The 26200-nt window shown below is 47.5% G+C and overlaps 13 protein-coding genes across 13 annotated transcripts; 6 read left to right on the forward strand and 7 right to left on the reverse strand.

The window, feature by feature from the left end:
- Positions 1 to 159: 159 nt before the first annotated feature.
- Positions 160 to 1830, forward strand: J7337_009369 (uncharacterized protein; the record flags this gene model as incomplete). The annotated part of the gene is made up of 4 exons (XM_044826967.1): positions 160 to 511; positions 556 to 687; positions 736 to 1038; positions 1085 to 1830. 4 exons carry the CDS (start codon positions 160 to 162, stop codon positions 1828 to 1830), a joined length of 1533 nt encoding a protein of 510 aa, XP_044677561.1.
- Positions 1831 to 2107: 277 nt separating this feature from the next.
- Positions 2108 to 2464, reverse strand: J7337_009370 (uncharacterized protein; the record flags this gene model as incomplete). Its single annotated transcript, XM_044826968.1, has 2 exons — positions 2108 to 2281; positions 2333 to 2464. The coding sequence occupies 2 exons, from the start codon at positions 2462 to 2464 to the stop codon at positions 2108 to 2110; spliced, it is 306 nt and encodes a 101-aa protein (XP_044677562.1).
- A 133-nt stretch (positions 2465 to 2597) lies between these two features.
- J7337_009371 (uncharacterized protein) lies at positions 2598 to 3617 on the forward strand (the record flags this gene model as incomplete). The annotated part of the gene is made up of 3 exons (XM_044826969.1): positions 2598 to 2611; positions 2657 to 2671; positions 2780 to 3617. 3 exons carry the CDS (start codon positions 2598 to 2600, stop codon positions 3615 to 3617), a joined length of 867 nt encoding a protein of 288 aa, XP_044677563.1.
- Positions 3618 to 4803: 1186 nt separating this feature from the next.
- On the forward strand, positions 4804 to 5720 carry J7337_009372 (uncharacterized protein; the record flags this gene model as incomplete). Its single annotated transcript, XM_044826970.1, has 2 exons — positions 4804 to 5621; positions 5669 to 5720. The coding sequence occupies 2 exons, from the start codon at positions 4804 to 4806 to the stop codon at positions 5718 to 5720; spliced, it is 870 nt and encodes a 289-aa protein (XP_044677564.1).
- A 378-nt stretch (positions 5721 to 6098) lies between these two features.
- J7337_009373 (uncharacterized protein) lies at positions 6099 to 7255 on the reverse strand (the record flags this gene model as incomplete). Its single annotated transcript, XM_044826971.1, has 3 exons — positions 6099 to 6863; positions 6915 to 7188; positions 7242 to 7255. 3 exons carry the CDS (start codon positions 7253 to 7255, stop codon positions 6099 to 6101), a joined length of 1053 nt encoding a protein of 350 aa, XP_044677565.1.
- Positions 7256 to 7923: 668 nt separating this feature from the next.
- Positions 7924 to 9057, reverse strand: J7337_009374 (uncharacterized protein; the record flags this gene model as incomplete). The annotated part of the gene is made up of 1 exon (XM_044826972.1): positions 7924 to 9057. The coding sequence occupies one exon, from the start codon at positions 9055 to 9057 to the stop codon at positions 7924 to 7926; it is 1134 nt and encodes a 377-aa protein (XP_044677566.1).
- Positions 9058 to 9690: 633 nt separating this feature from the next.
- Positions 9691 to 11363, forward strand: J7337_009375 (uncharacterized protein; the record flags this gene model as incomplete). Its single annotated transcript, XM_044826973.1, has 4 exons — positions 9691 to 10527; positions 10576 to 10809; positions 10867 to 11187; positions 11238 to 11363. 4 exons carry the CDS (start codon positions 9691 to 9693, stop codon positions 11361 to 11363), a joined length of 1518 nt encoding a protein of 505 aa, XP_044677567.1.
- Positions 11364 to 12749: 1386 nt separating this feature from the next.
- On the reverse strand, positions 12750 to 13171 carry J7337_009376 (uncharacterized protein; the record flags this gene model as incomplete). The annotated part of the gene is made up of 3 exons (XM_044826974.1): positions 12750 to 12939; positions 12994 to 13098; positions 13149 to 13171. The coding sequence occupies 3 exons, from the start codon at positions 13169 to 13171 to the stop codon at positions 12750 to 12752; spliced, it is 318 nt and encodes a 105-aa protein (XP_044677568.1).
- A 1173-nt stretch (positions 13172 to 14344) lies between these two features.
- J7337_009377 (uncharacterized protein) lies at positions 14345 to 14656 on the reverse strand (the record flags this gene model as incomplete). Its single annotated transcript, XM_044826975.1, has 2 exons — positions 14345 to 14570; positions 14598 to 14656. 2 exons carry the CDS (start codon positions 14654 to 14656, stop codon positions 14345 to 14347), a joined length of 285 nt encoding a protein of 94 aa, XP_044677569.1.
- Positions 14657 to 17702: 3046 nt separating this feature from the next.
- On the forward strand, positions 17703 to 19529 carry INDA1_1 (Amino-acid permease inda1; the record flags this gene model as incomplete). Its single annotated transcript, XM_044826976.1, has 3 exons — positions 17703 to 17996; positions 18042 to 19220; positions 19269 to 19529. The coding sequence occupies 3 exons, from the start codon at positions 17703 to 17705 to the stop codon at positions 19527 to 19529; spliced, it is 1734 nt and encodes a 577-aa protein (XP_044677570.1).
- A 522-nt stretch (positions 19530 to 20051) lies between these two features.
- J7337_009379 (uncharacterized protein) lies at positions 20052 to 20928 on the forward strand (the record flags this gene model as incomplete). Its single annotated transcript, XM_044826977.1, is given in 2 exon segments — positions 20052 to 20813; positions 20833 to 20928. The coding sequence occupies 2 exon segments, from the start codon at positions 20052 to 20054 to the stop codon at positions 20926 to 20928; spliced, it is 858 nt and encodes a 285-aa protein (XP_044677571.1).
- Positions 20929 to 21383: 455 nt separating this feature from the next.
- Positions 21384 to 22577, reverse strand: J7337_009380 (uncharacterized protein; the record flags this gene model as incomplete). The annotated part of the gene is made up of 2 exons (XM_044826978.1): positions 21384 to 21683; positions 21822 to 22577. 2 exons carry the CDS (start codon positions 22575 to 22577, stop codon positions 21384 to 21386), a joined length of 1056 nt encoding a protein of 351 aa, XP_044677572.1.
- A 717-nt stretch (positions 22578 to 23294) lies between these two features.
- On the reverse strand, positions 23295 to 25680 carry J7337_009381 (uncharacterized protein; the record flags this gene model as incomplete). The annotated part of the gene is made up of 2 exons (XM_044826979.1): positions 23295 to 25484; positions 25558 to 25680. 2 exons carry the CDS (start codon positions 25678 to 25680, stop codon positions 23295 to 23297), a joined length of 2313 nt encoding a protein of 770 aa, XP_044677573.1.
- Between the last annotated feature and the right edge of the window lie 520 nt (positions 25681 to 26200).

The following is a 26200-nucleotide window of genomic DNA, read 5'->3' on the forward strand; positions in this document are numbered from 1 at the left end:
ATCAGTGCTTAGTATGCCAGGGTGGCTATGACTTTACAGCTACAACTCGATCCTTGGCGAGAATAAGGAGTGTAATTAGTTCGTTGTGTTGGATATAAAAGGAAAGAGGAGAATTGCCGGAAAGGCATTAGCTATTCTGCAGTCTTAATCATAAACAACATGTCTCAATCGTTTCTTTCACAGCTTTGGAAGCAACTGCAGCCATCGAGACATAACAAAAGACTGTCGACTCAAGCTGCACCGCGTACGACAATTCTTTTGCAGAATGGCTTCGTCATACAGCATGATGAGCATGATTCTATTCAAGTCGTTGAGAATACCGATATCTTGATAGTAGACGGTATTATCAAGGAAATCGGCAAATCCATCAAACCTCCACCTCATGCAGAAGTTGTCGACTGCTCCAATAAGATAGTTAGCCCGGGGTTCATCAATACACATCACCACCTCTGGCAGACACAGCTCAAGGGTTATGGTACAGATAACTGCTGGTTGGACTACTTTTCAGATGGTCAGTACATATATAGCCGTTAGACAAGGTAGCTGACTTTTTAGATCTTTTGCAGGCTTTCAATTATACCCCTCAAGATATATACTGGGGCCAATTGGCAGGTTGTCTTGAAGCCCTCGACGCCGGAACAACATACGTCCTCGACCACTGCCACGGCTGCAAATCTCCCGAACACGGTGGGTGCTTAACTCTAGCAACGCGAGATCATAACTAATACAGAGTAGCCGAGTCAGCTATATCTGCATTTTCAGACTCTGGTATCAGAGGAGTATTCGCTTACGGAGAAACGTTCCTAAATCTCCAGAAATGGGACGACAAATCATGTGTCCCGAATCCCATGTCTGTATCCGAACTATTCATCAAGCATGTCGAAGATTTAGCCCAAAGAGGTCCTTTTGGGAACGGCTGTGTCGACGTTGGTGTTTCATTTGATGGATACCATATGCCACAACAAGAAGTGGAAAAGTTATTCCATCGAGCGGTCAAAGCTGGTGTCAAGCTCATTACATCACACAGCGGCAACTTCGGTAAGCTGTTCATGACCAATTGTGTAGCCAATGGCTAACAAAATAGGATCCTCTGTACCAAAAGCTCTTGAGAAGTACTCTCTGTTCCCTGGCCCAGAAGACGACTACACTATTCTCATCTCTCACGGTAACTACATGGACGACCAAGACTTCGAGATCCTCAAGAAACACCACGTTCCACTAGCATGCACACCAGCCACAGAAGCTCAAGGCTCAATGGGCTGGCACCTCCTATTCGAACCAGGCCTCATCACCACCCTAGGCGCAGACTGCCACTGCCTGACTTCTTCGTCACTCATGCAAGCAGCCAGAACCGCCCTTCTCTTCTCCCGGTTACAAAAGACACTTGAGCATAAAGAAAAAGGCAAAATGGTCGATAAACTCGATCAAACGAGTCATGACGTCTTTAACAAAGCGACCATTGAAGCTGCGAGGGCTGTTGGCATGGGAAGTGAAATAGGGTCTATTGCCGTTGGTAAGAGGGCGGATATTGTGATATTCTCCCGGGATCAATCGTTAGCATTCGGTGCGTCGGCGAGAGAGGAACCAATCGCTGCGATCGTCACGTTCAGTGAGGCCCGCGATATCGAGGCTGTTTTGGTAAACGGTTGTTTCAGGAAACGTGATGGCAAGATGGTTCCCGTTTTGAAGGATGGAAAAGACGTTGGAATTGATCGTGTCTTGACAGAGCTTGATCAGAGTCAGAGGGATATCAGGAAGAAGCGAGAGTCATGCAACACGGCCATATCGAAGGGTTTAGTTTGTAGCATTGTTAATCCTGGTCAGGCATAGGGTTATATCTATTCTATTCTCAGTACACAGCTCTCTATGAGTATCTTGCATTTTCTAGCGTTGAAATCATGTGGTGGCGCTTTGTCATAACCAAAAACGCTACAGTGATGAGATGCGTAACAATGGGTTCAATAAAGCAAGTGTACTAAGCTAGCTAGCCTGTTACCGAGTCTCTGTTATACTAAAAGAGTGTTGATACTGCTATCCTCCCTCAACTCATCGGTATGCGCAACGAGCATCAAGACCGAAATGTGACTAATCTGTCTGTCAGGGCAACCTAAAGGCACCACTGCTCACAAGTCTGCCCACCACCAATACATCGAGACTTGCAGTTGTTGCCACACCAGCGGCAACTAGCATGCTCAGAAGCATAGCAGCTTCCATCACCAATGGTGTAGCGACCACCGAGATGAACACACTCTCTGCACTGAATGCCAGCCTCTGCACGGGGCTTTGGCCGTCAACATCACATGTACATTGGGGAAAGGTGAGGAGGATTCACAACTTCGCGGATTTCGAGAACGCCATCACGCTCGGAGATGTCAACAGCCATTCCGTTAGGGGCGGGGTTGGCAAAGACACCGGAGATGGTGAGTGCCAGAGCGGCGACGTAAGATTGCTCCTTCTCCAGCATGACTACCAATGCTAAGGTACGGTACCTACCTCGCCTTCTTATTTTAGTGGTAATGGTCTGCTCAAACCTAACTCTTCTTCTTCATCATCATCACCATCAACATCAACCTCAGCCTCAACATCATAATTCAATCATGGATCCGTCCACGTAAGTTATCGAATCTTCTGGTGGTTTCCCGCTAACAGATCGAAGAATAGCCCCCTTTCCGTACGTGGCCGGCAATAAACCAAAAGTACCTTTGGTGGAAGGTTTCCACAATACATTTCATCCCACACGGAAATCCCTCATAATTTCTGTTCTCAATAACTTGCCTAGCACCGAATCGCATGTGATGCACGTCACCTTCCAAAACGGTCCATTCCCCGCAACACAACATGGAGTTCTTAAGCTTTACGACCGGCGTTACGCTAGAAGCATGCGTGAAGTCAATGGCACAACCACAGCCACTCCGCTCGAAGCAGATAATGCCTATCTTTCATTCGTGCGTCAAGGGAAAATGACCGTTTTTCGCTTCGCCTTGGAACATATCTACAAAACTGCGCTCGTCAGACCCCGTGCAAGCGACTTTCTTGACACCCAAAGTTATGGCGGTTTCGAGGCTGATCGCGTGGCAAGATTTGAAGCCGCTACCTGGTACGAAAATAATAAGCGCTTTGAGACCGAGTTAAAGGCATACAAAGAGCTCGAAACCTTGCAAGGCAATAAGATCCCGCGCCTCCTCGCACATATGCGAGTTCCGTATCCTATCATTTACGACCGACCTCAAGAAGACGGCGACGAACAATGGGACGAATTCTATTGTGTCAATGGCCTCCTTTTAGAATACATTCCTGGCCCCAAGCTCCGAGAGTGGCCTAAACCCAGCTTTGCCCCATACACTCTAAAGGCAGCGATACAAAGCACCGTCGATTCGATCAATGCTATCAATGCATTGGGCGTTCTTGTCGAAAAATGCACCAATAACGTCATAATGAAGGACAAGGACGACGATGATGACCAAATGCTAGTCGAAAGTCACAAACCCTTTATCGTCGATTTCGCCAAGGCTGTATTCTGTGACGACTTGTACAAGATTGAGATATCTACGCGGCTTCTAACAAGTGACTTGCTGGCCACAGAAGACCTCCACGCCTATCTGAAACTCGCGTATTAGAAAAAGGCGGAGGAGATCTGCGTCCCTAAGTCATTGGCTGAGAGCTTCGCCATAGACCTTGATGAGAGAGGCATAGACATAGACGAGTTGGGAGCGATAAAGGTTTATGATTATCAGGCCTTGATGAACGAATGCAGGCAGCAGATGCAGATCTGGGGGGGTTAATTAGCAAAGCATCCGTACTTTGGGTGATTGAGAGGCCTCTGGGAGCAAGGAAACACGAGACTTATGTTTAGAGTGATGAGATAAACTCTATAAAAGGTATCATAAACCCACTCTAAGTTTGTACTAAGTTGCCTAAGTCTTTATATTAGTTACCTAGGTTTAAGATCCCAGGTTTTATTTCCTCCCCTAGAGAGGATGAAGTTGACTTGCGAGGAATTGTGGCACAGACCTGTATCGCGAATCATGACTTCTAGTTATGACACCCTGTATGAGGATTCAGTCAGACTATCAAGTGAGGCCCGGCTGCTGGTGTTGAAGCACAGGGCAAAGTACCCCAAGGGTGTCTGACACAGGAACTTTACGAGACGGCCGATCGCCGATTGCACCGGTGCAGGACCTTTTTCTTATGCATAATCCTGGACTGAGCCAGTTGTACGTATGTATATTAGCAGGGATATCAGCCCTGTCGCTGTTTAGATTACCTGCGGCCCGTACGAGTATAACTCTTTGCTGGGATGGCGGAAGAGGGGGTTGCCGAGCGCTCATCTATTTGGAATAGAGTCTCTACAATTTGTGATGAAGTCTTAGAGGCCAAATTCCAGAGTGTGAGGCATCTCTAAAACATAAAAGATTATAGCTTACTCGCTAAGTATAAAGTTTTTTGATTAGAATCCGATGGAGGGCAATTGTAATGATACATGCTTTAGAAAAGCACCATGATCGCAGGAGTTTATGGCTCAAAGTTTACAGTGAATAATTCTATGGGTGGTTTGCCGTAATGCAACACTTCTATCAACGTGGCTCGGCTCACCAACTAATCAAAACTCCCTCAAGATAACAATGTCCTGCTCGTATCACAGTAATCAGATGTTGTTGGCTGCAGGATATCACATGTAACAATCGATGCCGACTTCCATGAGCGACCAACAGTCCTTAGTCAGAATGGGTAACAGGAAAGGGTCATGTCAGTCCTACTTTGCTCCGGGCACACTTTGTCCTTGACAATTCAAGTCAGGTCAATATGGTACCAAAGGCTTTGTCTAGAGGCATTCTGGTCATTGGCATTTGTTCCTTGCTTTGGTGGGCTCTCCGAACCCTTCACGGCTCTTATGCTGTATTTGCCGAGTCGCTACAGTCGATAGACCTTCTGAGCCCGACTCTTGATCATGACTGGAAGACTTCAGAGCTCTATGCCTCTAAGGCTACGCACGATCTCTGTTCTGCCCATGGCTACTCAGCTTTTGTTCCCAAAAGTCCCTCACGCGAACGAAAGATCTACGATATGCTCATGATAAACGACGAGCTGGATTTTCTCGAGATACGCCTCGATGCATTATACGACTACGTCGACTACTTCATCATCGCCGAGTCAGCCAAAACATTTCAAGCCAATTCGAAACCCCTTATCCTCAAAGACAACTGGGACAGATTCCGTCGCTATCATGACAAGGTAATGTATCACGAACTAACCTTCCCATTCTCCTTCGATCCGCATCGTCCCTGGGACTACGAAGACCTTCAGCGAGATGCCCCCTTTGACCAAGTCATGCTCCATCTCGACGGGCCAAGAGCACCCAACAAAGGAGATGTTCTAGTCGTAGCCGACGTCGATGAAATACCCCGTCCACAAACCCTCCTCATCCTCCGATACTGCAACTTCCCCCGCCGGCTAACACTCTCCTCCAAATTCTACTACTACTCATTCCAATTCCTGCACGCCGGTCCGGAGTGGCAACACACCCAAGCAACCTACTACCAGGGACACCAAACCCTCAAACCCACCAATCTTCGCAATGGAGATGGAGGCTTCCGTCCGTTACGCTTCCTCGAGAGGGGCGTGTTAAGTAACGCATGGTGGCATTGCAGCAGCTGTTTTCCGACTATAGATCAATTTCTCAACAAGATGACGAGCTTTTCTCATCGGTGGATGAATCGTGAAGAATATAGAGATAAAGATAAGATCACTGCTGCAGTTAGAGAAGGCAAAGACCTCTGGGCAGGGAACAGGATCAGTTTGTGAGGATTGAGAATAACAAAGACATGCCGCCACTGGTTCTTAGGCAGCAAAACCGGTTCGGCTACATGATTAGTCGGGATGGGCTGTCAGCAGGCTTCGTAGAGTACAGCGGAAATTAAAAAGATAATAGTCTATTCGACAAACAATGGTTGTCCGCAATACCCTTGTTGAAAGAAATACGTCTACTGACTGTGACTGCAAAGGGGATCGCACCCTGTACATCAGGTAAGTGCCTCAAGAGCCTTGAAGGCTTCAACACCTGCTTCCATACTCGACACAACTTCATCCTCTCATTCGCCTCAAGTCTGAATGTTTTGAGATGCCCCGCCCAGCGCCTGCACCGTGATTCCCTCAATAATCGTCGGATAATCAGGAAGCGCACATTTCGAGAATTGAATAAAGAAGGCTTCAGCAATTGATTGAGGGTTCCTGTAAACCTTCACCATTTCCCAATATCCGACCTCCCTCTGCCAAGGGGGGTATTCTGTCGCCGCTAATAAGCCCCTTCTTTCACGAAGTCCCTTGATCCAAGCCTCGATCAAATCCTCTTTGAACAGAGCCTCAGCGAAATCGATGATACATGGCTCGTCGTTGTCATTCTCTATCCTGAATATAGCATTGTTATTGTAGCTTCTGAGAACAATGCCGAACCTGTTTATCTCATGAATCGCATCGACGGTTCGTTGAGCCAGGCCAGCCCACAGGACGCGCAGCTCACCGGATTCTACGTGGACCATTCCGGGTAGTCGGAGTTCACTGAGTTTTCGGCATCTGTAGTATTGCAGAAGAATGCCAGGAACACATAGGAACTCTTCCTCTTCCGGGGTTGCCTTCCATCCTCTGTCGATAAAGGATAGTGGAATTCGTACATTTGCGTAAAGACGTGGTATCTTTGTGCCCTGTATACTTTGGAGCTGCGCGTATGCCCTTGACTCGGTCTTGTGGCGCCGGTAGAACTCGAACCAGACACCCGCTTCGAATCTTTCAGAGAGAGGATACGGGAAATCGACATTCTCATGATCGTAAGAGACGTAATTCATCGCGTCTTGAGGGTCATAAGTCTTCTAGGCTTGCTCCAACGTTGGAATAAAGTCGCGCATGCTCCCACGACACACCCATGACCGATATTCCCTCTCTGCTAGCAACGAAGGGGCTGCGAACTTGCGAAGACGCCCAGGGTGAGTCCGGTCGTAAAGCTTCAGCACTGCTATTTCAGTGATTCCCTGATTGTTGAATCGGACGAGCTTCACAGGCGATGTGGTGTCAGGAAAGGTATGTAGAACCTCAACCCACAGGGTACCGCCTGCGGGTGGAATCTTGCCGTCAAAACAATGTTCAATACCCAGTTCGATATGACTCTCGTTAACATATGTTGGAACCCAGTTTTCTCTTCATGCAGAGGGTCTGTCAGCAGGAAGCTGTCGAGTGGTTCGATAACTTACATTGGCTGAGCCATGATGGAAATGTTGGTATGTGTGGGGTGCTGGTGATGATGATGAAGAGTGTGTGATGATGAAGAGTGTGTGATGATGAAGAGTGTGTGATGATGAAGAGTGTGTGATGATGAAGAGTGTGTGATGATGAAGAGTGTGTGATGATGGTGATGATGATGGTGAAGAAGAAGAGTGAAGTTTGTCAAGCCAGGGCAACTGAAATAAGAAGGGGAGATGTCAGTCTGCTGCTTCAGTAAGAAGGAGCAATCTTCATTATTGGAAGCCACGATCCTGGCCAGAGGAGGGAAAAAAAACTTGGCATTTTGATCCTAAATAATAAAAAGATGAAATAAGTTAATATGAATTAGGATAAGTTCAGGATACCCTTTACTTAAGTTTATTTCAACACCTCGTATTAAGATCTGATATTTTCTTGCTCCCTGAGGCCTTGCTCTTGGTGCAGCCAGAACCTTCTCTTTTTGCAGAGTTGGAAAGATCCCAGCCGATCAAAAGGAAGGTAATACTTGACATGGATTTATGGCTACAGTGGAGAGAAAAAACTGCTAATATTGATTGAGCTCGCATCAAGACTAAGGTGCGAAGTAGAGGACATGACTGACACAACAACGGAAGGACACTCCAAAGTATGATCGTCGTCATCTCAAGATAATGTAACTTCTGTGACAAGGCTTCATGCAAAACGACTGAGTCGGAAATTCTCCAGTATAGGATCCGTCTCCCCAGTGAGTATCTGCCTGCTCAACAACTGCCCCACAAGAGCTCCATTCGTAACCCCAGAATGCATCACAGCAACACTAAGTCCATCTAGTCCCGTCTCTCCAAGAATCGGCAGTCCATCTTCAGGCAATACTCTATGGCCAATAGTATAGTGACTCAACTCAAGCTCATCGCCACCTACAACTGACGTCTGAAGCTTGGTGAAGAGTTCACGTGCTGTCTTTTCGGGATCGTCGCCTAGGTCTCCACCCGCGTAGCTTGAGCCGAAAAGCAAGGCTCCTTCGAGGGTTTGACGGATGTGTAATTCGGGAGCGTTTATTACGCCGTTGATAAGCTTTTTCGGGGTGGGTTTTGTGTTGACGAGAAGACCAGCTGTGCTTTTCAGTGGGAGGGGGATGTTTTGCGATGCGAGGAGGGAGACGCTACCTAGACCTGCGGCTACGACGACATGGTCTGCTGGAATGGTTTCGCCGGATGAGAGAGTAACACCACTAATGTGACCGTCCTTCTTAGTGAGCCCTGCTACTTTGGTCTCGAGGACTTTGGCGCCGTTATCTTTTACGAGGTTGATCAGTAACTCAGCCGCGTTTTCAGGTTCCAGAGCTCCCTCCTGATCATAACCAAGACCCCATTCCGGAAGCTTCGTCTCTTCAATATGGGGTTCTCTCTTTGATATCTCCGTCTTATCAACACGGATAACATCATAGCCCCAGGAAGTCAGGTTCTTTTGCTCCTCCTCAAGTTCTTCAGGCGATTTATCCCAGCTCGTAGTACCTCCCCAATGGATAGGTAAGTTCTCAACAGCTTTCTCAATCTCCCTCCAATGCTCGAGAGACCGAAGTCGAAAGTCGTAGTAAAACTTCTTATCCGACGAAGCAGCGTTAAGCCAAGCGAATGAGTTGGGAGTAGCTACTCCTCCGATATCTTCCGCGATGATGGTCACGTTTGTCTCGGAGGAGAGATGCCAAGCGATCGAGGCACCCACGATACCGCCACCGATCACGACGACATTGGAGTTTGCGACGCTCATATTGGACGCTTGAGGCTTTCTATCCTCATTTTGAGAGACATGGCGACCGTCGGACATGTTGAATTTATATGTCTCTATATCTCAACGTCGTATCAACCCCGCCTTTGCCGGACGTTCTTCTTGAGCCTGAAGTTCAGATATGATGTGCTTCGGCTCCAAGATGATAATGCTGCATAAATTATGGAAACAACTCCGTTATGTAAAGCAACCTTCTTGAAAAGGAAGTGATCGTTATTGAGTGGTCAAAATCTCTGATGGCGTGCGATAGATCTCAAGGTCCATCCGAGCTATTCTGATTGGTTGATCAAGTCCTCCATGTTAGGTAACCCGACGATGCACTTTAAGCAACCCTCAATATCGTCCACCAATTATTAAAGACGAACAAACGCCGTATCTGGAAATCTCCTTCTTTTTTCCAAGGCATTGATATCATCTCACATGCCTCGTGGCTTGTTTGAGGCCTTTAAACCAAGGAAAACCACGTAATCATGCTGCATGTCTGTGATTGGGGTTACACAGCTGTCGTAAATTTACCAATCATGTCTTTTTCTTTTTCATCTGCGATGGCCAAGCCAGCCATCTCATATGCCCGATAGCAAAAGCAAAATGGGATTAAGATGAAGTTCTTTTTTTATATATTCCCGACTAGTTCTGTTTGTTTGTTGTTGTTTAGACCTTGAACAGATCAGTATGGCTTCACCATTCCTCGAAAGGGGCCTTGTATGGCTTCCGTACTTTATTGCTAGTCTCTTTACCTGGTTAATTGTCTCCTCTATTGTCTCTTGGTATCGTCTTCGGCATATCCCGGGTCCTTTTGCCGGCCAATTTTCATATCTATGGGTAGCTTATATCACCATCACCGGAACACAGCATGATCACTTGGTCAATCTCAATCGACGCTACGGACCCATCGTCAGAGTCGGCCCAAACGAGGTCCTGGTCGATGACCCAGACTTGATTCGAAGAGTCTCCAGCACTAAGAATACATATACCAAAGGAAACTGGTATCTCGGCGGCAAATTCAATCCATATCACGACCCCATGTTCCAGATAACAGACCCAGCCCAACACGATCGCCTCAAGTCGAAGCTATCTCCTGCTTACAGCGGACGCGATGCTCCCAATCTCGAAGCCGTAGTCAACAGACAGGTCGGCAATTTAATTCAGCTAATCAAGGAGAAATACATCTCTACCCAAGGAGATTTTCGTCCGATGGAGGGAACCAGAGTATCACATCTTTTTACACTAGATGTTATATCGAATCTATCACTTGGTCGAGAATTCGGGTATCTCAAAGCTGACTCTGATTTCCACGGGATCGTCAAAGCGCTCAATGAGCATCTATTGATCATGACGCTTGCGACAGATATTCCATGGCTGAGAAATTTAATATTTTCGCCCATGTTTCTGAAGCTGTTTGGGCCGACTGAGAATGACACCAAGGGAATTGGCCCGCTAATGAAAGTCGCCAATACCATTGTTCGTGACCGATATGCTTCTGAAGCCGATGATCAGCGCGATATGCTGGTGAGTCATTACCTAGGTGTGCCGAAATTATATGCTAACTTGTCAAAGGGCTCATTTAAGAGACATGGTTTGAGTCTAGAGAAGTGTCAGGCTGAATCTCTGTTCATGTTTTTAGCAGGATCAGAGACTACTGCCTCTGTGATGCGGGTTATTCTTCTCTACGTTATTGCTTCGCCTCACATATATCAGCGCCTTAAACAAGAGATGGCGGAAGCAATATCCCAAGGTCGAGCTTCGAGCCCAATCACAGATGTCGAGTCTCGACAATTACCCTATCTTCAGGTGAGTCCACCCTCGGCCCCAACTTTATTTGCTTGAGCACGCTAATATTGTTCAAAGGGAGTAATCTACGAGGGCATCCGGATCCGTCCAGCTACAACAGGCATGCTCTTCAAGGACGTCCCAGCCGGCGGAGAAACGATGCATGGAAAATACATCCCAACTGGCACATCAATCGGCATCAACGCTTCTGCCTTGTTACGCTCCGAAGCGCTCTTCGGCCCCGATCCTGAAGTCTTCCGACCCGAGAGATACCTTGAAGTCGATAAAGAGACTAGTGCTCAGATGAAGCGGGATGTTGAGATTGTCTTTGGGTATGGGCGGTGGATGTGCGCTGGAAAGCCTATAACGTTTATGGAGCTGAACAAAGTTATCTTTGAGGTATGTGTCCGAATTTCTGCTGTGGTTAGAGTTTACTGACACTTTGCTAGCTTCTTCGGGTCTTTGATTTTCAGCTCGTTGAGCCTGAAGTGGCGATGAAGTCGGAGAGCTATATGGTATTCCACGACGAAAGGCTGGTACTGAGGGTCACGGAGACAGTCCATGAACAGGGGTAGTCTCGGTATTGCAAACACTGTATATCTATTTGGTCTAAGAAGCTCCAAACCTGTAGTGTAAATAGGTATGCTCCACCAATGGTACATCAACTGAAATTTGACCCTGCCTCATGGCAAGGAGATCCCAAGGGATAAGGCCAGTGTTCAGGGCAACAGACAAGTGCAAGCTGTTTTCCATTTTGAAATGCGTTGAGAAAGTCCCCGAGCTGGAATGAAAACTTAAGAACTTGATCCAAGGGGTAAAGAGATTTGAGTAAATTAGTAAAAAGTTTGAGGACTCTTTAATGCCTTTGTTTCAATACATTTCTTTGAAATTCAAAATACGTTCTCTCACTTCTTTATGCTTCGTAGCTATTAGAGGCTGTGCCATTATCATAACGGATGAGTAGCTAAGCTTACTGCAGTCCAACAAAAGGGACCCCAGAAGTAAATATCCTTCCATCAAGTCCTTCCCTCATAGAAGACAGCACTCAAGTCTCCGACTCCTTCTTAGAAACCTTCTGCAGCATCGCATGAATAGCTGGTGGATGGGCCCCGATAACCTCATGCTGCTTGACCCCGTCCTCGAAAACCATCAATGTTGGCGTTACTCTAATGCCCTGATCTTCAGAGACCTCGGACACATTGTCTATATCGACCGAGCAGAAGAACACGTGTTCATTCTCGGCATTCTTTGACAGTCTGTTGCATCATGTAAATAAGAATGTGCTCGAAAGACGGGGTGGCTTACCTGTCAATTGTGGGTTTGATGACACGGCAGGGGCCGACCCACGTAGCCCAAAACTCAACAAAGACCAGTGAGTGGTTTTCAAGAGCTTCTTTGAACTCTCCATGGCTGTGTTTGTCTTAATAAATGGGGGTTACAAGGGAGGATGGGGTTGTGCTCACGAATGAATCTCATGCACGACCATCTTGGCTCTCTAAAGAATAAATGCAATAAAAGTCTTTATGGCAGAACTTTTTCGATGACTTGTCCGATTAGCTTGGTAGGGTTTCAGAAGATGGATCACAGGCGGTTATATAGTTCGAAGCTGGGGACGTGTATAACTGCTTGTCTTGCAGGGACACGTCATGGCTATACCACAGCTTATACAGAGTCCCGTTTGATCCACGATTGCAACACCTCGGCAGATACTGACCGACTATCTCAAGTGCTCACTGTGGTAGTACAAGAGCCCGAGCATCACCAGAGTTCTCGGCATTTGATGTCCCTTCGCACATGTGCATCCGTGGTTGGAACGACTTCACCAAGACTGAAATGAGTAGGGAAATAACATTTCATGAAGCGCAGGACCTTTGTGTTGCTGAGGTACAAACTCTCCAATATCCACACAAGTCTAGGCATAAACATGCCCCTCCGCCCATGGTCGAATTCCCAGTGGACATCTAGCTCTTGTACTCGTTGACAAGCTTCTCCAACTTGGAAGGGTCCGCTCCCACAACCTCATCAGCCTTGTCACCGTCCTTGAAGAGGATAAAGGTAGGCATCGCTCGGATGCCGTACTCTTGAGACACATCCTCAGCCTCGTCAACGTTGACCTTGATAAAGTGGATAGAGTCAGTGGTTTCTGACATCCTGGTGTAAGGAGTAAGCTAAGTTGTATATATGCACTTTTGTGGCGGGACTTACTTCTCCACGACGGGGCTGATGAATCGGCATGGTCCGCACCATGGGGCCCAGAAATCTGCGAGGACTACTGTGTTTTTCTCAAGGATATCCCTGAACTCGGCGAGGCTGTATAATATTTAGCTTGCTTACGACCATAGAGGGATTATGTAGCCTACTTCTTGACTTCGTGGACTGTCATTTTGAGATATTTTCAATGATGTTGGCTGGATATGGGGCTTTCAAGGGTCAGAGAACCTCGAGGGTTACAGGCATTATATACTGTGGCAATGTTCCCCCTCACGTCAGGACGCGTCATAGTCTGATTGGCTCAATCGAGGCTTGGCTAGTCGTGCATATTCCGTGTCTCCGTTGCCTTGGATTCAGAGACATTTTTCAAAACTAGACGAATCATTTTCCTCTTCTGATTATTGTGGCGTCCCGACGTGGTCAGATTTGCAGAGCAACATCAGCGAGTTCCCCGCAGCTGAATTGCTAGGGAGAGCAATTGACACGACGATTGATTGAAATGTTGAGGCATTTAGTTATGACGTCTTAATTTGGAGCTATTTTGCAGCTGATCGGCTAGGTAGTGGCGGAAAGTTTATCTAAGATCTTTAGCGTGGGCCCTGCGGAGTCTAGGCGGAGGGTTTCGAGTTGGATCAGTCAGCTGTTTACTGAGCAAGATTGCTAATGCACACTATAAGAGTGTTGCTCATTGCCAGTCGGTGTATAGAATAATGTGCGTACCAACCTTAGCTTGGATGTGTTCTTATCTGGGGTTCAGACTCTTAACTAAACCCCTACACATAGGCGGCTCAGTTGATGTGCAGGATTTATCGATTCTATTATGCTAAGCCCTTATCACGTCACTGGGCATGCCGTGTCTCACATGCATAACATTATCTCAGCATGCTAACAAATCACGAGGTAAGCCTCATCGACCGTGGTATGGATCTCTCATTCGTTGTCAGCTTGAGTGGCCTCAACAGGCCTCCTCGGGGGATTGCGAGATAATTGTCTGATGCCTGGCCAATATCAGTAAGACGGCTTACAAGTTCCTATTGGTGATACCCGGTTTGAATGATTACTCATCAAAGCTGAAGCATATGCCGTTGTGTTTACTGATCAATCCTACATGCTCATGACTCTCGTATGTCGCCGTTACTTCAACTCACCCAAAAGTATCAGGCTGGCGGAATTTATACCATGATCTGGATTGTCGATCAGAGGAATTTTGAGAAATATATACAATTTCGCAGTTATGATCATAGACTTGTAGTATAAACATTAAAACCCGCTTACAGTCGGCCGAGCTTAAACCAATCATTGGAACTCCATACAACGACTCAAGCCTCCCTCTCTCACACGACCCCTAAGGAAACTTATTCCAGCAAGATGAATCAGCACCAGTCGCACCAGCGCCCTGGCATCTACCCCTCCAGTCACAGTTATCAAAGCTCGAGGCACCACCACCAAAGGTCTTGACGTTGCACTGCTTGTACTGAGTATTCGCGCCGTATTCTCGCGTGTTGGGCTCCATTCCGCCCTTGTAGTGGTCGCACACGGCTTGAGTGGCGCCATTGTTGGGAACGCCGTTGCTGTCGTAGCAATGGCAGCTTTCGTACCTGGCGCACGCGGAAGCGAATGCCGAGAGGGTGAGGAGACCGAGCATTGAGACCTTCATTTTGATGGAGAGTATTGCGTTCTGGGGGAGTTAGGCTTTTGCTGAAGGCTCTGAGGATTGGGTATGTACCTTGGTTGTTGGTTTTGGAGGCGGTGGCTTGATGATTGTGATATTGAGAGTTGTGAGTGATGGCTCTCTACTTGAAGAGACCTCGACACCTATTTATACCTAAGTTCAGAGCTTAATAATTCCTCTTCTCAGTGCTCAACTCCATAAATCATCGATCTCATCATCTCAGGTAATTCTCAACCGCCGTAACTACTCCTGACCTGCCAGGACTCCAGAGTCTCATGGGAAGAATACGAGGTATCCTGATCCTTCAACTTCTCACAGTGATGCCAAGAAACATCGCCAAGACTCAATTTCCTACAATCACACATAGTTTCATACGTTTATGATTAGTAAATCGGAGCTTAGTTTCTTGGCGAATCAGGGGTCGAACTACTTCTACAACTGCCGAAAACTCTGCACTCGTCTATTCGCAGAAAACCCCATAAAACTCGCGAGCTTAAATACTAGCGGTCAAAATAAGGTTCTGCATATACTGATATGTGACCAGTTCCGCGGTTTCTCGCTTGGGGAGTTGGCCGATGATCCGAATATCCCCGTCAACTAGAGGTCATGACTCGCGATACAGGTCTGTACCACTCATCAGGCCATGTGTACTCGCTTGCTGTGATTGAGGGACGCGCTCCAATCGGAATTGTCCCTCGAAGACATACATCTAAGTTAAGAATGGCCTGGAATTAGTTTAGGAAGTTGAGTTCACGCATGTTATGAATATTATGCCAGCATAAGCAGGATAACTGATTCCATGTTCGTTCCCTTCCATCTCCGACATTGTATATACATCTAAATCTTGGGAGGTTCAGATAACTGAACTCGGCATTCTCTTGATAGGCCAGTTTGTCCTCTTGCTTGGCCATGAATGGATAGCTCATGGTCCCGGCCCCCCTTGTGGCAAAGCATCTGCGTTGACCACGCTACAGAAATACTGCTTCAATCTGTACAATGAACTGCTTCCATAGGACGAACCAACTCCATAGTAAGAAGCTCAGTAACTCTATAGAAAGACTTCAACTTTCTCGATGAACAGACCAACCCAGAGAATCAGATGTTCCACCTTTGCACAAGTGATGGCATCCGCCGTCTCAAGTTACACACAAAGTCTACTCCACGCTGACTCAATTTATGCTCTATGGGAAAGAGTTTAATAGCCTGAACGCGTGGTGGTTGAAGGATATTATGTACCCTTCACTTTGCCCACTTTCAACTCTGTATTAGGTTTCTCTGTCCTCATAATTTGGATAGATTGGCTTTCACGACATGCACTTTCACAAGATTGGCTGGATCACGACGAGCCTTCTGAGGATCCCGAGAAGACTCTGGTGGACCGTCACCCGGTGGCCAGCGCCTTGCTCGTCAATACTACCAACCTGATGTCTTGGAGTCCTGAAAGTTGGTCCAACCAAACTTATTACATGTTATCTCCCTTGCAGAACCATTTCTCGGCTCCTACTAGGCCTCCAAATTGTCATTTGATACTTTGCCAACATTGCAAGTCATCAGAGCTGTGGCATCAACGTAAATACCATCCGCCCAACAGTCCCTCTGCCCTGAAAATGTCAAATTATATCAAGAACAACTTTCAGCGCCGGGCCAGCACAAGTCTCTTAGACAAAAGGGAAATTATCAAGGTTCCGCGGCAATCATAAAAATTACAGTGACTTTAGGGACCAGAAAGGCCAGGCCGCTTGTCAAACCTAGCCAGTCACTGTGGTGGGGAGTGCCTATTGAGTTGGATCAGAAATTGCCCTTCAGGGTCCTGCAGATGGGACAGCGTAGTGACTGATTCTTGGAGCATATGAAATGGCGAGCTTCTTCTGACTCAATGGTTACAGCTCCAATAGGAATTCATTCACTAGGTTCTCTCTGCAGGAATAAGCTCTCAGCCACAAGCCTCAACTGCAAATAACACTTCTAGCCCACAACTTAGACATCGATACCACGATGACTGACAATGGCTAGGAATTCATTCACATCCATCTTGCGTAGGCCATTTCTCTCCGTTAGGAAGTTGACGCGGTACAGGGCAACGACCGCGCTATTCCTTCAACTCGACAGCACATATCGTCTTGCCAGCAACGCCGCAATGCAAGGAAGTAAGAGCTAGTGATGTTTTGCAATAGAGACCCTTTCTAGAACAATTTACTGAAGAGTCAATCATACGGTGTTTCTATAACGGTAGCAATCATATACTAGCGGGTAACGGAGGCAACTCGGGAATAAGTGACCGTCCATCGGCTCCGATCCCGTCTCCACCCCGATCCGCTGAGCCGCAACTCTTTTACGTTATAGAGACAGGGATATTTCTGGCTTGAAGATATACAGAGTGGGCTTATTAGACCTGGGAGTAACGTAATGAGATAGATCTTGATTGATCGCCGAATCAATTCGTTGATCAAGTTGCATGAGGCTTTTGATAAACGAAAATCTGGATATCGGCTTCTGGTTGTAAGAGTTTGACCTCGGTTTAGACAGTGGCGAATTAGTCGAACCACTCGGCTTTACTCATCGAATGTCTGTAAAAGATCTCTGTTTCTGGTGAATCAAAGATGCCTTTGATAGACACTGCACACAAAGTATGTCCTCTTTACTTATCTCGATAGATTCGACTGTCTGTATTACAGTTTTGCATACAGTTTTCTCCAACTTTTCAATGTGGAGTCACTAGACCTCCAAATCTCTTGGAGTAGATGCCCTCATTATCAATACAAACCCCTTCCCCATGGAGATTTACGTAAATAACCAATTCAATATCTGGAGTAGTAGCTCATTCTCCTCCCTCAGATCGTGGAGAGTCCTCCCACGATTTAATGAAAATTTTGCATCCAGAGTCATGACCATGCCATGTGTGGGCCTAATAGCGTTGTTACTATGGGGCCCTCTCATCTTTTTTATAATGGGGCCATTTAGCAAGAACTTTTTTTCTTCTCTCTTCCTCACTCTCTTCTTTCTTTTAGGTAATTCCTTGAATTTGGTCATCATGGCTGTTGAAAAAGTCATATCCGATTCTCCCGTCGTTGGAGAAAAAGACGTCATGGCTGATGAAAACGCCCCTACGAAGGAAAGCTTCACTGCAACGGGTGAAGAATATGAGCAGGATGATTTCATGACGAGAACTGGGTTGAACGCTAAGTCGTTTACGAGGAAGCACTATGGACTTGGGCTTGTGGAATTGGATCGCAAGATGAAGCCGAGACATCTCCAGATGGTTGCTATTGGAGGATCGATCGGTGCTGGGTTCTTTGTTGGATCTGGTTCGGCGTTGAGTAAAGGTGTAAGTGAGCCCTTCACTCAATTGAACATTGACTAATGGTTACAGGGCCCTGCTACGTTGTTTATTGACTTCTTCCTCGTTGGAGTCATGGTCTTTAACGTTGTGTACGCCATGGGTGAACTAGCAGTTATGTATCCCATCTCGGGTGGTTTCTACACATATGCAGCACGTTTCATCGACCCATCTTTTGGTTTTGCCATGGCGTGGAATTACACTCTTCAATGGGCTGCTACACTTCCTCTCGAACTTACAGTCTGCGCTATTACGATTCAGTACTGGTCCCCTGACATTTCTCCCGGAGTCTGGATCGCCGTGTTTCTCGCTGCTATCACCATCCTTAACATGTTCGGCACGCTAGGATACGCTGAGGAGGAATTCTGGGCTGCGTGCTTCAAACTCACGTCCATTTCTATCTTTATGATCATCGCGCTGGTGATGGTCTGTGGTGGGGGTCCGTCGAGCGGGAGCTATGATACGTACCAGGGCTTTAAGCTGTGGCATGATCCTGGTGCTTTCAAGAACGGATTTAAAGGATTTTGCTCTGTTTTCGTAACTGCTGCGTTTTCTTTTGCGGGCTCGGAACTCGTGGGTTTGGCAGCTGCCGAATCTCGAAATCCTACTGCTTCAGTTCCTGCGGCTATCAAGCAGGTCTTTTGGAGAATCTGCTTGTTTTACATTGTTGCGCTGTTGTTCGTTGGATTGCTAATCAGCTGCAATGATCCAAATCTTCTCAGCTCGAGCTCTTACTCCAACAGCGCAGCTTCACCGTTCGTCCTTGTTGGAAAATATTCCGGTCTCAAGGGCCTCGATCACTACATGAACGGCGTTATCCTCTCATCAGTCTTATCTCTCGGCATCGCATCCGTATACGGCGGATCGCGCACACTTCTTGCGCTCGCACAGCAGGGTTTTGCGCCAAAGATCTTTACTTGGGTTGATCGAGCGGGTCGACCTCTGCCGTCTGTTGGATTCATCATTGCTTTTGGATGTCTTGCGTTTTTGAACCTTGATGCAGCTGGTCCTGTTATTTTCGACTGGCTTTTGGCCTTATCAGGACTAGCTATGCTGGTTTGCTGGGGATCGATCTGTCTTGCTCACATTCGATTCAGAGCCGCGTGGAAGTATAACGGACATACACTCGACGAAATCCCGTTCAAGGCTATTGGCGGCGTTTGGGGATCATGGCTGGGTTTAATATTTGTTGTTGTCATTCTCATTGCTCAGGTGAGTCTCAAATCTTCATTCTTCAGAACATCAGCTCACACTTCACAGTTCTACGTGGCCATCGTCGCCCCAGTTGGCGAGTCGGGAATGGGTACTGTGGAAGACTTCTTTATGCAGTATCTTGGACTCCCTATTGTGCTAGCTTTCTGGGCTGGAGGATATCTCTGGAAGAGGACAAGCTGGATCAGTATTGAGAAGATTGACATTGATACGGGCCGCCGTGAACATGATTGGGAGGCTATCAATGCTTGGAGGGCAGAGCTTGCTACGTTTCCCTGGTGGAAGCGGTTGAGGTATACTTTGTTCTAGTTTGAAACGCCCGATGGATATAGACATGGATATAAAGTTTAGAGTTTAGAGTTTATGACTATGAGAATATTTTGTCATAGAGATTCCGGTTTTCATCCCCATTTTTGAAACCTAGTAACTATTGGAGCAATTATCCAAGACATACAATATCCCCTTGTCTGGGTTATCGATTTACCGGGAGTCAGTTGTCCGTTTGTCCGTTTTGCTGTGTTCACTCTCATTGCTCTGATCCGGTCTCTTTGTTGTGTGGATGATAGTCCACCTTAACTCATCACGCGCCTCGCACGAAAGTGTCATTTGTTCATAAACACAGCAAACTGTTCACACCATCATGTTTGCTCACACTTCTGAATCAATGCCTTTTAAAGCTAGATGTATCTGCCTAATCTGCCCATGGCTTTTGCGCAAGACCTTTCCTACAATTGAACGAGACTGAGACGACCTGAAATTATCTGAGCCGTTCAGCGAAATCACACTCCAACAACATTCAGAATTCTCATAGAGCTTTGAAAGCAAGCTAATATGGACATCGACCCGAACAGCCCAGGCTCAGGCCCAGGTCCACGGTCACAAGCTGACTTCCCCTTCGACTCAGTAGTCGACACATTCCCCTTCCTAACCGACCAAGCCCACCGCGCACTAAACATCCAGCTCGACTTCTTCCGCAACTTGAGCACCATGGACCTCCCTATTCCACAAGACGCCAACGCAAAAGAAAAGCTAAAAGTAATCCTTGCTAAAGCGGAACTCGTCAATGAAATCGTGAAAAGTTTGACTGAGAGCTCTGAACTTCTTATGCAGCTGAAGAACATAGAATATGACGAGGTCATCGCTGTAAGAAAAGCGGAAGTTAGCAGTACGATTACTGAGACTAGCGTTAATATTAAGAGGGTCATCGCTATGCAGACAGAGGAGGTTAGGATAGGATTGGGGCAACAGGGGGCGGCAGAAGTCCAGGAACAACAAAGACTTGTAGAACAGGAAATGTTCATGCAACAAAGGAACGTCGGGCTAATGGGAGCTTCAGAATCCCCTGAGTCACAGATGCCATATATTCAGCCGCAAGTTCATGAGCAGAGTCATGCGCCACAACAAAACAATATAGCAGATCATATTCCAGGGCTTCGCCATGCTTCTGTACCACCAGCCGGACCTCAGGGATACAATCCAGTACCACTAAACAACCCAGGTCCAGTACACCCTCAGCCTCCCGTCCTAGGCCCGGCACCAGGTTATGCCCATCTCCCAACACTCAATCAAGCCAAGACATATCCTCACAATCCAGTACATGCCCAATTCCCAGCACATCCCCTCCCCCAGCAAGTACCCTTACAAAGACAAGACAGCGTATACGCCGAATCAAGCACCACAAGCTCTGACGACTCTGAGATTCGAATGATGCTGGCTAGAGAGCTGAAGAAACAAAAGAAAAAAGACAGAGCTGCAAAGAGAATGGCAAAGATGAAGAGGGAGCGGGAAAGGGGGGACTTTTGTAAGCGCTGTGGACGCTGTTGATAACAATATACCTGTAACTATAGAGGATACGCATAATTGAATATGATAGGCCGTTTTGGATATCTCATTCCTCAGCGTGAGAGTTGCTGAATCTTACGTGATGCTCACGCCGCTAGGATCTAGTATACAAACCATTGAGAGGACATGAGAAAACTTAGTATCTCGTTTGTCAACGATAACCAGGCTTAGTCAAGTTTAGCATAGACTAAGTCGAGTTTAGTGTCTTTTGAACAAATCTGCTTCATCACGTTGATTGGTAAGTCGAAGTCGAAGTCTTCTTGCAAAAAGCCTCATAAGTCTACTACAACTACTTCGTATCAAACCACCCCTCCATCCCTCTCATATATAAGTGTCTCCCATTTCGAGAATTTCCGAAAGACCACAGGGTCTGTCGGTGTCCGTTACATGCCGCAGTTTTCGGTCACATGCGCGTCTCCAAAGTTCAGCGAGCTCAATGCCCTGCTTCTTAGTAGGCTTGATTTCTTCCTCAAGGATCTGGAACATTTTGTTTGGATTGACATAGCCCGAGTATTTGAGCCACTGTCTCGCCATGAGCCCAACCTGATGGAAGTTTCCAACCATCTTTGGGAACAGCTTCTTTGACAAGAGTGCTGCTATATCCATCTTCATCATTGAATCCTAGCACCTGATATGGTATATGTTTGCGTTTGGGTCAGCTCCTCCGCCCGAAGAAACCTGGGGCCATTTTATCCTTATCAAGTATCGCTTATGGTCCCCATGGAGCACATTGACTGCTGCGCTGCGGTATAAACAGACACGATCGGCCTTGCAGCTTCCCTGTCCTCGGAGCCTAGCTGGCACTAGCTGAACCAGCTGCTCACGATCCTTTTCGGGAACCTTTTCCAGAGTGAGGAGGAGAGCTCTCCCATATTGTTCGAGGGGGTCCAGAGGGATCGGGACATTTTTTGGCTCACGTGAAGGACCAGAAACGCCTTGGTTCGGAATGCCTTGCTCGTCTTGTCCGTGCTCGATGCCCGGCGGCAGATCCTGCTCTTCAGTGCTCTGCTGTGAAATTCGAGTGTGCGTCGATTTGGATATGTCGCGTACGGGCCTAGGCGTAGGTCGGAATGATGGACTCGAATACCGTGGTGGAGTTGAAGGGCGTTCTGTACGGGCCGAAGGCCCTGGCATGTCTAAATCCGGATCCCATGATTGAAGAGGTGAACTGCTGTCTGAGCGCGCCTCTCTAGCTAAGGGTGTCTTGACACGAGTTGTAATAGAGTGTTGCTCAGGCTGAAGACGTTTGGCCGGGGGACTATTCTCAAGTTCTTCTGGTTCTCCTTTGGCATGCTTGCGTTTCTGAGAATCGCCATGTTCTGGTCTAGGACCAGCCTCCGCCTCCCAAAATCGCTCTGGGAGAGGGTTGGCGGTGATGGAGTCTTGTGGTTCTGAAGATTCTGAGGAACCTGAAGATCCTAAAGATCCTAAAGATCTTGGAGGTCCTGAGGGGGGAGGTACGGTGCTGAAAGGGTTGGGATCGTATGATATATCCTCATCGTTAAACTCGCACATGGTGTTTTGATATGATACGGTATAGTCCTGATGGATTATGATGATGATGGATGAAGAGTACAAGTTTTGAGAGTACAAATTGGCTCTGGGGATGCCCTTTCATGAGTGCCTACCTTAAGGTACCTTACCAAAGTATAACTTGGTTATGAGGGAAGGCACTTGATGGAAGGAAGTTGCAAGTCCATAGAGTGCATGTCCAAGGAAGGTAGGTAAGTAAGTTGCCAAGTGTAAGGCAGGCAAGAACCTAACTTGGGGCGTTATCTTAAGTGATGAAGAGACTTGGTGAATCTTAAGATATCTTAGTAAAGCTTCAGATCATTTTGTTCTAGTATCCCAATCTCATATTGCAAGTTATCTTGCTTCCCAAGGTCGAAGTATGGTATCGCAATCCCGCAAATACCTATTTATTCAACACGTCTCTCCCATATTCTAACCATCCAGGAATCTCTCTCTAGTCACCAACCATCGACCAAGTCGCCATTGATATGGTGATGCACTGCTCACAACACCAATGCCAAGTTTGATTTGGGGGGGATGTCGATTGAGGAGCTCTATATCACATTTTAAAGCTTCAGGGAGCCATATCGTTCAAGTACCTGAGTCCAGGGATGTATGAGCAAATACATCAGCCATGCCTCCTAAATACAATCCTCAACTGACTTCATTATAAACACAAATATACAGGGGTATTAACTATCATCACATCCACCTCGCTCCCTACTTCGAAGTCTTCGTATGCTCATCATAAAACTCCAACGTCAGCGCCGCCAAAAACCCAGGAATGCATCCCTTCTCCCTAACCCAGAACCCAATCTGATCACTAATCTTCTGTGCAAAATCACTCCTCGGCCCACCGCCAACCTTCATCGTGCCCCGCTCACCGTCAAACACGATAGAATTCTCGTGCTCGTCTGTCTGCGAGGGGTAGAACGTGCTCTCGACGCGCATCTTGCCGTTGGGGATGAACGTCACGGTCCAGCCGAGCGTGGAGAAGATGGCTTCCTTGAACTCTTGGGATTTGGAGCCCCAGACTTCTTTTAGGCGGCGCGTACGCTTCTCGGCGGATGCGGTTTCTGCTTTGGCGGCGGTGATTTCGCGCTCCATTGCGGCGAGGACGGAGGTTGGGATCATGGGGATGGTGGAGTTGGCGTTCTTGGACTGGAGGGTTGCGAGGAGGTCTTCGTTCTCCTTCTTTAGTGCTTCGAGGGTGGAGCGCTTAATAGCTTCGAAATCTGAAGTGGGATTGGACTTGAGTGATAGAACGCGTGTTTGTGTTTGCTGCTTAGCAGCTTTTAGTTGTTCCTTGCTGGTGGACAAGTCCTTCTCTAGCAGGGCAATCTTGTTTTGCGACTTGGTCAATTGCTCCTCTAGCATACGCTTCTTTCGCGTGAGTTGACCGAGTTGCTCTTGAGAACTGTCATCCTCCGCTCTCGAGCGCTTGCTTCCTGTCGCGGGTTGGGGTGTGCTTGGTGCTGAGGGCTCGATTGACGATAGCTCAGCGTGTAGGTTCTGGACTTCCATCTTATACTTATCGACGAGATCCTCCAGCTCTTGCACGCGCTGTACACGGGCTTGGTCGAATTGTTCGGGCTGAAGCGTCTCGTCCTCGGTGTCAAAGGTCTTGAGCTGTGCGCGGAGGTACTCGACCTCCTTGACGGCCAGGGCACGTTGGCGCTCCAGTCGCATTCGGGCCTTGTCGGCGTTGCTGGCATTTGCCACTGTCTTTGCATTCTCAACCTCATTCTTCAGTTGAGCCTGCTCGTCGCGAAGCGATTGAATCGTGTTCTGAGCAGCAGTGATCTCAGCCTGTAGAGCGCCAACCTTTTCGACATACGAGGCATTCGTCAACCTTTCTTCGACGAGGGCTCTCGCCACAGCTTCGGGTGAGTCAAACTCGGATTCGTCTGTCTCGGCAGCGTTTCGTAGATAAGCCGACCAGGCCAAGCGCTCGTCTTCCAATCGCTGTCGTTGTATACGCGCCTCGGTAAGCTCTGCTTCAACCAATTCCGCCGACTCTAACTTTCGCTGTAGTGTTCGCTTCTCTTCTTCGACAACTTCGACTGCTTTGCTCAATGCTCGTAGGTGCTTGAGCTCGGAGAGCTGATCACGATTCGTCGCCTCGAGGTTTCGGATATGCTGAACTTGTTCGGTAAGTTCCTGTCGGATAATCTCCATCGTCTCTGCATCACCGCTTTGCGCTTTAAGTCGTAGAACATCGGCCTCCAGATTCGCGATGACTCCATCCTTCTCAGCCAATTGAGCTTGTGTCTGCTGCAGCACATTCTCCCGCTGCTCGCTCTCCTGCTCAAATTCTTGGATAGTCTTTTGCGCCGCGGCGATCTGCATCTCCATGTCTGTGGCTTTTCGGTCGGCGATTCGGGCAGCATCGTCCTTCGCTGTGGATAGGTCCTCAAGCTGTTCCTGCAGCAAGCGGGCCTCATCCTCTGCTTCACGAACCTTGCGCTCTAATTGCTTCTTATCCCCATCAATCGAATCTTTGACTTCTTGCAATTCTCTTCTAAGAGCTTCCGTTTGCGCTGCCGCTTTTTCGCGCTCAACCTCAGCCGCTTGTCGGTGCTGCGCTTCATCTTGCTCGCGCCGTCGAGCTTGCTCCAATTTGCTACTTTGTTCCGATGTCGCAATCTCTTTCTCCTGCTCGGCAGTCTGAATTCGATATTGTAGAGTGCCAATTTCAGCCTTCAATGACTCAATCTCTCGCCTGTACTTCTCGTACTCGTCCGCGTCGGGGGGCGCCATGTTCTCCTTATGACTTTCGCGCGAACCGGGGCGGACAGACTCAGCGACGTGGCTTTGTCGAGACTGGGGCCGAGGGGGATGTGAATCACCCGAATCACGGCCTGTTAATAGATCGTATGTCGGTCGTGTGCTCGAGCGGAAAGAGGAAATCTGCAGCCAAGGTTCGCGGTCAGAAACATTTATTCGAGCTCGGGAATGTTTGTTTTGTTTTGTGTTGACTTACCCTGGACTGTCGTAGTGATGTCTGAGGTCTGTCCATAGCAGACGTGCTGGCTCGGAATCTGGCATTGACAGAGGCTCGCCTGCTCCCACGCCCATCTTTTTCGTTGGGCGTAAATGAGCGCATTTTTAAGTCTCGTGGGTCGCGTTGCTTGAATAAATGAAAGATCGCGGTCTGGAGACGGTTTATTTGCGATCACCACGGTAGCTTGCGTTATCACGTGAGCCAACTGGTCCTTGCGTTGAAAGAGTGGGCTTCAAGATGATGCCAAAGAGAATTGCGGCATAGAATATGTTTCGCTACAGAAGAGGTGTGAGAAGCTTTGGAAGAGAGATGAATTGATCATTCGCATAGTGTGATGAGTTGCTCTCGCTGAGATTGCTCGGGTCTAGAGATTTGCCTAGGATATGTTGAGCTGATGTGTAGGGTACGCTAGAAGAAGCTTTGCGTCAAGCTCCATGAAGCTTCTTGAGCTCTGGAGACGTATAACGGCGGGCTAATTTAGCATTGAGAACGCTAGGGTTAGTCTCTGTTCTTCGATTAAAAGTTTGTGGACCAACTGTTATTGTTGTAACAATCAGGGTTGGTCAACAATGGTCCTATTGTCGTTACGTCGTTCTACTTGTAAATTGGTAGCATTTCACCG

The sequence above is a fragment of the Fusarium musae genome, chromosome 7 (genome assembly GCF_019915245.1).
Source record: "Fusarium musae strain F31 chromosome 7, whole genome shotgun sequence".
NCBI classification, from domain to species: domain Eukaryota; kingdom Fungi; phylum Ascomycota; class Sordariomycetes; order Hypocreales; family Nectriaceae; genus Fusarium; species Fusarium musae.